The 12,104-nt window shown below is 45.4% G+C and overlaps 1 protein-coding gene across 1 annotated transcript in view; it reads left to right on the top strand.

Annotated features, from left to right (window-relative positions):
* The window catches only part of LOC127424226 (atrial natriuretic peptide receptor 2-like), a 120,120-nt gene that overhangs the window by 34,181 nt on the left and 73,835 nt on the right, over positions 1–12,104 (top strand). The window contains exons 5-7 of the mRNA XM_051669218.1: positions 1,569–1,663; positions 8,745–8,868; positions 11,109–11,193. Of these exons, the coding sequence (XP_051525178.1) occupies positions 1,569–1,663; positions 8,745–8,868; positions 11,109–11,193 (304 nt within the window). The remainder of the gene's footprint in view (positions 1–1,568; positions 1,664–8,744; positions 8,869–11,108; positions 11,194–12,104) is intronic.

Here is a 12,104-nt window from a genome sequence, read left to right on the forward strand (position 1 = left end):
GTGTCTGCCGACAGCGGCTGCTCATTCCTTTTAGAGCTCCTGGGCTCATACACGGAAAACACCATCATGAGCATTGTGCGCATTGTTTGTAGCAGATTACAGCAAGCAGAGCGCTAATTCACTTTGTAGCGTGAGGCACATACAGACCAGGTATTTCATTAAATATCAGCCTTTAATAATCACATTGGGTCACATAGCAACCTGCTTTTCCAGAGGTGAGAAGCTACCTCTAAAAAACACACAGAAACGGAAAGGGGTTCACTCCAAAATAAAAGCTCAATTTAAATGGAAAAAAAGTAAGACAGAAATATATCACTACTGTATAGTTGTGTAATATTCACTGAAATACTACTACTTCTTTTATTACTAATAAGACAATGATAATTGTGATAACTGTGATGCTCTGTTATGCAGCACCTGATTTGACAAAAATAATTCTGTAAGGTTCTGTATAAAAGCACTTTTGATAGCACATTTGATAAAAATAATACAATATCATGTTGAACAATACTGTAAGTGATTGTTTCATTTTCATTTGACTGAAGTTTTAATGAATTAATTTATGTAGACACCATTTTGATGATAACATTTAAATAAACTGTTGATATGGAATTTAGAAAATGTAAAAAAAAAAATAATAAAAAAAAGATATCAGTATCAGCGAGTACTGAAAAGGGAGTATCGGTACTTGTACTCATTCTGCAAAAATAAAAAAAAAATGTATTGGACCATCCCTAAAAAGTAGTCCATATGACTCGTGCACTATATTTCATGTCTTCTGAAGCCATATGATAGATGTGTATGATCTTGCTCTCTCCCCAACGCTTGCATTTGCGTCCAGAATAAAAAAATGGTGTCACATTTGGATACCGCATATTTGAGAACCAATAACATTTTAGCTTTAATGACGTTGACATGCCATTTTTTTCTCTGGATGTGCTACAAAAAATAATTTTCTTAGTCTGTATTTTGTCTTGTTTTCCAGTTGAGGTATCTAAACATACTTGAGAAGCAAAATGACTTAAGATATTAAACTATGTTTTCTGAGAAATCGAATAAGATTTAGCGAGGTGGCTTATGCTTAAAACAAGAGAAAGGAAAACACGTTTATTTTTTGTACCCCATTGGTAAATAGTTTTTTTCTTATTTTAAGTATAAACCTCATAGAAATGTGTTAGATTTCTCTAAAAACAAGACTTGATATCTTATGTACTCTTTGCTTCTCAGCTAAATATATCTTGCTTTAAGGATGTTTAGATATTTTTAATGGAAGACAAGCCTAAACTATTGAGTAAGAAAAAGATTTTTCTGCAGTGTGTGGATTAGATGCAAACTTTGGGGAAGGGCAAGATTATCAGGCCATAACAACATACAAAACTGAAAACTCCAGTAAGTGTCCTGCACTATAAAATAGCAACTACTGAGCAATATAAATTTCCTCTAGGCCTCAAAAATTATTCTTGGCTAACAAAAAGGAAGCAATATCTGATCTTTTTATTTTATAGCTTTGAAAGCAATTCTCAGATTGAACTGTTTATTTGATCCCTGCTGATGTTTGTTCATCTCAGGGGTGACTGGCCTTGTTAGCACAGACTGGAACAACGCCAGATACACGGACTTCAGCCTTTGGGGAATGACTAACCTGAAAACTGGACAGTATGCAGTAAGTTGAGTGTCAACAAATTCATTTACCTCATGAACAGACAACAGATGGACTCTTTTTCATGCATAAATAGTGTAGACCGATTACAGTTATAAAACTTAATGCAATACTGCACAAACACTAACCAGAATAAACATGCCTTTATCTGTCTAACAAAAAAATGTCTAAATGCATTGTTCCTATTTTCCAAAATTAATATGTGAAGACAAGGAGCACATTTGTTACAACTGTCCCCATGCCGGGTACTGTTGTAACACTATCTGTAACACTATCCCGGAACAGCTGTAACACTCATTCCCTGTCTGTCACTCATTCGACGTTGTGTCGATGTAGTGACATTAGGGGTTCGATCTTGAGAGCCCCAATCACCTTTGCTTAAAATAGAAAAGGCCAATGAAAATTGGCAAGTGGAATTTGCATGCCACTATCCGCCCCAGACATACAGGTATAAAAGGAGATGGCGTGCATCACTCATTCAGATTTTTTCTTCGGAGCCGAATACATATGTGTTCGTCCTCTCACTCTTTGCTACGCTGCTGGATTCTTACGCCGCATATCAGCGGTCACCTTCACACGGTTGAGTGCTGTGTTTCCCCTGGGCGCTTTGGCAGCCTGAGTCTGCAGGTGCTAAAAGAGTATATTAGAAAGAGTATATTTCCTTCTAAAAGAGCTCACGCAAAAGCTTGGCATCTTTTTAAAGATGTCCTTCCGCGTTTGCGTTACTGGATGTGGCCGTTAACTCTCCCCTCCGGATACCCATATAATCTGCCTTGAGTGTCTGTGGCGCCAGCATGCCGAGGCGGCTTTTGTGGAAGGGTTATGTTCTCATTGCGAGAACCTGCCCATGAGAACATTGCGGTCGCAGCTCACTTCCTTCTTCATGAAGCAAGGAGCCACCACGGCTGCTCCCCAACCCGGTCCATCCTGGACTGATGCTCAGCCGGCCGGATCAGCAAGCAACGCGGGTGATCTGGATGTGGACATGGGAGTGTTTCCACCAGCTCAGCCCCCGTGGACCTCCCATCCCCCAGCACGCTCGTTCTGTCTCGTTCTGAACGAGCTGTTGAGCGACGCAGGCGGTCTGCCTTAGGGCGGGTTTAATGAGTCTTTTGCGGCTTTCGGTCGTGGCATCGGAGGGTGGGCTTCTGCTATCGGAAGCGGACGAATCTTCTGAGCTTCCGCCCACGGGTGGTAGAGTACAGGATGAGGCGGACGCTGAGATAGCAGCCGTGCTTGCCCGGGCGGCTGCGAACATTGGGCTGAAGTGGAACCCTCCACCCTGCCCTGATCATTCGCGGCTGGATGATTGGTTTCTGGGCTCGGAGCACAACTCACGGCTGCGCCCCGCCCCGGTGCCTTTCTACCCAGGAGTGCACGAGGAGCTAACGAAGTCGTGGAAGGCACCTATTACTGCCCGTACACGCTTCGCGGGCTCGTCCACTCTGACTACCCTCGATGGCGGAGCAGCTAAGGGATATGTCGAGCTTCCCCAGGAAGAGGGCGCCGTAACGGTGCATTTATGCCTGGCGCAACCGACCAAGGCTCCCTTCCAAGGCCTGTAAGTTCTCTTCCTCTTTAATGATGAAGGCTTACAAGGCTTCTGCCCTGCATGCCATGGCCATCCTGCAGGTCCAGCAGGCCAAGGCGCTAAAAGACCTGCACGAGGGTAGGACCGACCCAGGGCTGATGCAGGAACTGCGCACTGCGACCGACCTTGCCTTACATGCGACGAAGTTCACGGCACGCGCCCTGGGGCGGACGATGTCCACACTTGTGGTCCAAGAGCACCTGTGGCTCAACCTTGCAGAGATGCGTAACGCCGAGAAGGTCCGCTTTCTTGATGCGCCCAGCTCCCAAGGGGGGCTTTTTGGCGACACCATCGAGAAAAGCAGACCGAGGCAATTAAACACATCCTGCCGCGGCGAGACCAGGCTGCCTTCAGGCCACCGAGGTCCCGCACCCCGTCTGCTTCTCGCCAGAGCTGTTCCCCTGCGGTGCCGGCCCCGGCTCCTGTACCATCGGAGCCCGCACGCCAGCCTCAGAGTAAAAGATCCTCCTGCGGGAAGTCACCTCCACCTGCCCGTCAGCCGGCCCCCAAGAACCCCAGACGGGCTTCGAGGTGGTCGTGACATGGCCCGCCCAGGGATGAGGCGACCGCTCCTGACCGGTCTGGCCCGGGACATCTCTCCAGCCCCACCATCGCCATGGTCAATAAAAGAGCAGTTTCCTCATTCCCTGGGCCAGCGCACTCGCAACGGCCAGGCGCTGGAAGTCTTTCCGGTCAATCAGGTGAAAGCGAGTACTTCCCGTTCCCTCGGCAAACAGTTAAGTGTGCTGGTCTCTGGGGCCGTTCGCCCACCCCAGTCACCGGCCACCATTGCGGGCTTGCAGAGCAGCACGTCCCTCCTGGGCTGTGTTCCAGGTGGGGCGCCTGCTCTGCCTTGCCGCGAACCACCCTGCCCAGGCACGGTAAGTCCAGTCGTCCCCCTGGTGCCACTGTCACGGAGACTGGAGGCCTGGTTAGAGCTCTCCAGCCCATCACGGTGGCTCATCAGGACGATTCGCCTCGGCTATGCGATCCAGTTCGCCAGATGCCCGCACCGGTTCAGTGGCATCCTCTCCACTACGGTGCAGGGCGAGGGGGCCTCTGTCCTTCGGGCGGAAGTTGCCACCCTTCTGGTGAAGGGAGCAATAGAGCCCGTCCCCATAACCGAGTTGCGCAAGGGCTTATACAGCCCTTATTTTATCGTGCCCAAGAGAGGGGGAGGGTCGTGCCCAATCTTGGACCTGCGTGCCCTGAACAATGCCTTACACATGCTTCCATTCAGGATGTTAACACAGAAGTGTATCCTGGCGTCAGTACTTTCACGTATCGATCCTTCCTCAACACAGACCCTTTCTTCAGTTTGCTTTCGAGGGATGAGCATACCAGTACAAGGTCCTCCCCTTCTGTCTGTCCCTGTCCCCTCGCATCTTTACCAAGGTCGCAGAGGCTGCCCTGACCCCGCTAAGGGAGAAGGGCATACGCATTCTCAATTATCTCGACGACTGGCTAATCCTAGCTCACTCACGAGATCTATTGTGTGCACACAGGGATCTTGTGCTTCAGCACCTCGACCGACTCGGGCTTCAGGTCAACTGGGAGAAGAGCAAGCTCTCCCCTGTGCATCTCTTTATTCGGTATGGAGTTGGACTCGGTCGCTCTCAGGGCACATCTTACGACTGAACGTTCCCAGTCAGTACTGACCTGCCTGAAGACCTTCAGGCAGAAGGTAGCGGCGCAAGTGAAACAATTTCAGAGGCTTCTGGGGCATATGGCATCCTCGGCGGCAGTTCTCCCCCTTGGGTTGATGCATATGAGACCGCTTCAGCACTGGCTACAGACTTGTGTCCCGAGGTGGGCATGGTGCCACGGCTCCCGGTGTGTGACCATCACGCCACAGTGCCGTCAGACTTTCAGCCCTTGGTCAGATCTGCCGTTTCTATGGGCAGGTGTTCCCCTAGAGCAGGTCTCAAGGTGCATAGTGGTTATGATGGACGCCTCGAACTCAGGCTGGGGCGCCGTGTGTAACGGGCAGGCAGTACTGGGGCTCGGGACGGGGCCCCGACTCCATTGGCACATAAACTGCTTAGAGTTACTGGCAGTATCACTGGCCCTGAGGAGGCTCCGGCCGTTGATTCAGGGCAAGCATATGTTGGTCCAAACCGACAACACAGTGACTGTACCGTACATAAACCATCAAGGCGGCGTACGCTCGCATTGCATGTCACAACTCGCCCGCTGCCTCCTTTGGAGTCAGCAGACCTTGAAGTCTCTGCGAGCCACTCACCTTCCGGGCACCCACAACCGTGCAGCGGACGTGCTCTCACGGCAGGTAACGCTCTGCGGGGAGTGGAGACTCCACCCCCACGTAGTCCAGCTGATTTGGGAGAGATTTGGGGAGGCACAGGTAGACCTGTTCACCTCCCAAGACTCCTCTCACTGCCTCCTGTGGTACTTGGCGCACAGCTGGCCTCGGGGGCTACGCAAGTATGCATTTCCTCCTATGATCCTCATTGCACAGACTCTGTGCAAAGTCAGGGAGGACGAGCAGCAAGTCCTGTTCGTTGCACCGTACTGGCCCGACCGGTCTTGGTTCTCGGATCTGATGCTCCTGACAGTAGCACCTCCCTGGTGCATTCCCCTGAGGCAGGACCTTTTCACTCAGGGGCAAGGCTGGACCTCTGGAATCTCCACGTCTGTCTCCTGGATGGGACACGGAAGACCTGCTAGGTCTACCAGTGGTGGTAGACACGATCACTCAGGCCAGGGCCCCCTCTATGAGGCAGCTGTATGCCTTGAAGTGGCGTCTTTTCACTAACTGGTGTTCTTCCCGTGGGGAAGACCCACCGAGATGCGCCGTTGGGTCTGTGCTGTCTATTCTTTGGAAGGGCTGGAGAGACGGCTGTCTCCCTCTACCCTGAAAGTGTACATGGCTGCCATAGCAGCTCGCCATGATACACTGGACGGCAATCTCTCACGACAGCGTGACTTGATCAACAGGTTCCTCAAAGGCGCGAGGAGATCTTGGCCACTGTGCTGCAGTGTAGATAGAGTCCTCCTGTGGTATCATTCCATTTGTGTACTTCCCCTTTGGTAAGTCCATGTGAGGTATGCTCCACATGTTAACCTCTCTCCGGCAGGATGTGGTGTCCGCAATGCTCTCCTTCCTGGAGAGGGAAGAGCACTTCCCAGCGCTATTATAGAAAATGCTCGGCGGGAGATTATTTAACAGCAAATTAAGAAAGGCACCGCTGGTAGCCTACTTGGGTAAGTGCCCTCTCCCCCCTTATCGGGACTAGGGAGATGCCTTACCTAACTTGCTGGAAGGTCATAACATGATTGAGCGCTCGCTGCGAGGCACGCAGCAGCTTGCCCGTGTCCACTCTTCCATTCCTTGTGACATGGTTCAGCACCTGCGGCATTTCCTATAGAAACCCCTAGTGTCACTACATCGACACAACGTCGAATGAGTGACAGACAGGGATCGTCTTGATTACTGATGTAACATCTGTGTCCCTCCTGCCTAGGTGCTGAACCGGCCGCTGACATGGCCGGGACTCTCTATCGGCTCCTCAGCATAAATCTGAATAAGTGATGCACCCCATCTCCTTTTATACCCGTATGTCCAGGGCAGAGAGTGGCATTCAAATTCCACTCGCCAATTTTCATTGGCCTTTTCTATTTTAAGCAAAGGTGATTGGGGCTCTCAAGATCGAACCCCTAGTGTCACTACATCGACACAACGTCTCGTTCCCTCCATCATGGAACAGAGGTTACATCAGTAACCAAGACGTTGTAATGTGCTAAATAAGGCATTAAGCGCAATATACTGACACATTTTATGCCCTGATGCTCTTATATGTATCAATTCTAACACATCAGCTGGAAATAGTCTCTTTGTTTGCCTAACTTGCACACACATGCAAACACCATATTTACTTTAAAAAACCATTTCCCCTGCATAATTCTATCTATCTATCTATCTATCTATCTGTCTGTCTGTCTGTCTGTCTGTCATCTGTCTATCTCTATCTGTCTGTCTGTCTATCTCTCCCTATGTAGGCTTTCAACCAATTAATTAATCAATCCAGTTATCTGTCTGGCTTACTTATGTAAGCTTTCTGACTGAATAAAAGCTAAAAAAAAATAAAATAAAAAAAGGAGCATTTGCTATCATGTTTCTTATGCCAAAAAATAAAAAATGTCCTCTAATGACTTCGCATCAAAGTGTGGACTACATCCTTTAAATTTCTCACACAGAGAGAGAATGCTGCTGTATGTGAAGGTGCACACTAATAGTGAGAGTTAGAACTTGCATGAGAAGGGAAAAATTCACAGTGTTACAACTGTCTACCCTAATAGTGACAAACCCTTAGTAGTGTCTATGATTTCATCAGTTGCTTGCTGTGTTTATGCAGTTGTCTGGCATTTTGACGAATGCAGTTAATGATGTTGATATAAAGGCAGACGCCTTGGGCGGTAGTGTTACATTGAAATAGTGTTGGGGAGTAACTAAATTAAAAACGTAAAAAGGGACAGTTCATCCAAATCTCGAACACACTGTCATTTACTCACCCTCATATTGTTCGAAACCTGTATGACTTTCTTTCCTGCATGGAACACAAAAGGAGATGTTAGGCAGAATGTTAGCCTCAGTCACCATTCAATTTCATTGCATTTTGCGACTTAACAGACTGAGGCAAGAATCAAACTAAACTCAGTTAGAATCTCTCTCTCATACAGCGTTGGGAGGTCCGAATAATTTTAGTGGTTGATTGATTGATTGATTGATTGATAGTGGTTATTCATGACTTCTGAGTATTTACAATATTGCTGTAGTTTCGAGGTTCCCTATGCCGGCGTCACACGAGCTGATTTTTCCTGTGATTTTTTTTAGGCATAACCTTCATTTAAATAACCGCTGGCCAGTAGGTGAGAGACAGAGTGCACATTAGCCTCTGTCAGCGTGAGGCCATTAATTCCTTATGTTGGCAAGCCTCGTGGTGATAAATACACAATTACACACATTCACAAGTTAAAGTTACTTCATGAATCACACCTAAATCACTCTTTTACAATTGTTTATGTTCACGAAGTACTCCTTATTTCGGCGAGCCCCATGTGACAGGGAATCAGAGAGAGAGGTTTATTGCAAAAATAGAAAGAAAATAATGGTTGCCTTGCTGGTAACAAAGTGACTGAGTTATACCACGCATTGTTGCCATAGATACCCCATATGACACCAATAAATGCAGACTTTCTATTCATCTGCTTAGAAAGTTAAAGTCAATTGCATATACTCGCATGGTGAATCATCTGCAGAAAAACATCATCTCATTAATATTACTGAATATTTCTCATCAGAGAGCATAGATAAAAATAAAACAGAATCTAGCTGTCAATCTCACAAACTGTTCCTGACTGGCAGGCTTTGGATGATCAGGATCCTTCTTTATTATGTGTAGTATGTTGTTGGATATCTGATCTGATATATTTTACCCTTAAATCAAATATGCTTATGAGTATTTCTTACTACAGATTGTTGGTAACTACAATGGGACCAGTAAAGAAATCTTGTGGTCACCAACAGAGAGGATTCAATGGCCCAAGGGTTTCCCACCTCTGGACTACCCACCATGTGGATTCTCACCATGCAAGGAAGGTAGGGATGTTTCTTTCTTATTAGTGTAACCTTAAAAATTTAATTTATTGTTTTTTTTTTATTTTTCATTTGGAAGTTCCATCTAGTGACAGAAATAACTTTTCCATTAAGGGTCAATAATTGATTTCCAGGGGCATTTTTTTTTTTTTTTTTTACCTTTACTATAAATTTTTTTCTAAGCATTTGTTTATTTCATATGCTTCAAATTAATTAATTAATTATAACTAATTCTCATTCCAAACAATTATGGCTGTTACTTATAAAAGCTGAAAAAAGCACAAGATATCAAGCACAAGATAACACAATAAACACTCTGCAATAATACATTTTAAATTGGCTGGTCTCTTTGTTAGTTTGCTCAGTGCTGTATTCTGTCACAGTAGATTTTGTGTTATTTATTATATTTCTGTTTAATGTTTTGGAGATGTTGTGAAAGTTTTCTTCATGTTCAGTGTTTTCAGTGCTGAGTTGATTTTTGATTTTGATTTTTTTATGAAAAATCCACTTCATATTAGCTCCATATTTAACAACATTGGCCTCAGAGACAGTGAATACTAATTTCTGACAGCTACAGGTCACTACTGTGTCTGTGGAGGCATTAAACCCATAGTAAACAAATAACGAGATAGAACAGCAAAGGCCTAGAACAGACTACTGTGAAATACACTATATTGCCAAAAGTATTCGCTCACCCATCCAAATAATTGAATTCAGATGTTCCAATCACTTCCATGGCCACAGGTGTATAAAATGAAGCACCTAGGCATGCAGACTGCTTCTACAAACATTTGTGAAAGAATGGGCCACTCTCAGGAGCTCAGTGAATTCCAGCGTGGTACTGTGATAGGATGCCACCTGTGCAACAAGTCCAGTCGTGAAATTTCCTCGCTACTAAATATTCCACAGTCAACTGTCAGTGGTATTATAACAAAGTGGAAGCGATTGGGAATGACAGCAACTCAGCCACGAAGTGGTAGGCCACGTAAAATGACAAAGCGGGGTCAGCGGATGCTGAGGCGCATAGTGCGCAGAGGTCCCCAACTTTCTGCAGAGTCAATCGCTACAGACCTCCAAAGTTCATGTGGCCTTCAGATTAGCTCAAGAACAGTGCGTAGAGAGCTTCATGGAATGGGTTTCCATGGCCGAGCAGCTGCATCCAAGCCATACATCACCAAGTGCAATGCAAAGCATCGGATGCAGTGGTGTAAAGCACACCACCACTGGATTCTAGAGCAGTGGAAATGCATTCTCTGGAGTGACGAATCATGCTTCTTCATCTGGCAATCTGATGGACGAGTCTGGGTTTGGCAGTTGCCAGGAGAACGGTACTTGTCTGACTGCATTGTGCCAGCTGTGAAGTTTGGTGGAGGGGGGATTATGGTGTGGGGTTGTTTTTCAGGAGCTGGGCTTGGCCTCTTAGTTCCAGTGAAAGGAACTCTGAATGCTTCAGCATACCAAGAGATTTTGGACAATTCCATGCTCCCAACTTTGTGGGAACAGTTTGGGGATGGCCCCTTCCTGTTCCAACATGACTGCGCACCAGTGCACAAAGCAAGGTCCATAAAGACATGGATGAGCGAGTTTGGTGTGGAAGAACTTGACTGGCCTGCACAGAGTCCTGACCTCAACCCGATAGAGCACCTTTGTGATGAATTAGAGCGAAGACTGCGAGCCAGGCCTTCTCGTTCAACATCAGTGTCTGACCTCACAAATGCGCTTCTGGAAGAATGGTCAAAAATTCCCATAAACACACTCCTAAACCTTGTGGAAAGCCTTCCCAGAAGAGTTGAAGCTGTTATAGCTGCAAAGGGTGGGCCGACGTCATATTAAACCCTATGGATTAAGAACGGGATGTCACTTAAGTTCATATGCGTCTAAAGGCAGATGAGCGAATACTTTTGGCAATATAGTGTATATTAAATGCTGATAACTGATAAAACAACAGAGGAATTTATCAAGGCACACACATTTGAAATATATGGGGCATTTCTATCACGTTGGGTGGAATTTTTGTCGTCCTGAGCCCTGGCTAATTTCTGACCATGATTCCATCTAATGTACCAAATGTTCAGCAGGAAAACATTACAACTGTATTTTATAATAAGTACAATAACCAAGCTTACTGCCTTTATTCCATCCATGAAATTCAAATAATATTAATTTGCAACTAGTTTTGTTCATTTTTCCTTCAGAACAGGTGCAGAAGCTGTTCAGTAATGGATTTTACTTTAATTTTCCAGATCACCTTCCTGTGCTTGGAATAGTAGCAGTGGGGTCTGGACTAGCACTCATTATTTTTGGAATATCCAGTTTTCTGATCTACAGGTAAGTTTTTACTAGAGCTGTCAGAATTATTGCGTTGACGCATGCTATTAATTTAAAACGTTTAACACGTTAATTTTTCTTCATCGCGATTAACGTATTTACCGTTAATACAGCATAAACACTGGTGTTAAGGGTGGAACCTTTGTAATGTGTCTGCCCGGAGTCATTACACTGACGCATACGCCACAGCACCAGAGCCCTTCTACCAAGTAGAGCCTACAAGCTTAGCATAAAATACCGTAATAAGGCAGTCCCACGCTAGTTGAATGTTACGCTCTCTCCTATGATAGAGCTGTGGAGTTGTTATCTCAGTAAATAAAAGAATCTCTGATAGCGCTTCCCTGTCAGTGATAAAATGATGGAGAATGGACCTTTGAACATTTGATGTACAAAACAAGCCCAGATTGGACTTGTGATAGATATCAAGTATTTTTCAGCCTATGTAAGGCACGTTTTAATTACCACAGAAGAACACAAAATCCTAACTATCACGAAAACACAGAATGAGATGTTTTTGTTTGCATGCGCTTTTCATGGTGAGTTCAAAGCGGTGCACAACACTGGCGTTGCAGCTTTGACGCGAATTATGAATGCAGCTTCACGATTGCTGTAGACAGCCACAGTCTAACGGCAAATGAATATTGTGGAGGATGAGAGTTTAAGGGATTTAATGCCCATTGCAATAAATATGCAACCTATGGGGGGACTAGTTCTTTTAATTAGTCAAACTCTCACTTAGACTTTAAGAAACGTTTAATGTTACTTGAAATTGTGATTTTAGTATATTTCTATCTTTATACTGTGGAAGGCTTTGTTTGGAAAATGTTAATAAGCATTATATTCCTACATATTGTTTTGTTTTCTTTCCTAAAATGGAAATAAATTAATTTTGACAAGCAAAGATGTATATA

This window comes from Myxocyprinus asiaticus, chromosome 3 (assembly GCF_019703515.2).
Source record: "Myxocyprinus asiaticus isolate MX2 ecotype Aquarium Trade chromosome 3, UBuf_Myxa_2, whole genome shotgun sequence".
NCBI classification, from domain to species: Eukaryota; Metazoa; Chordata; class Actinopteri; order Cypriniformes; family Catostomidae; genus Myxocyprinus; species Myxocyprinus asiaticus.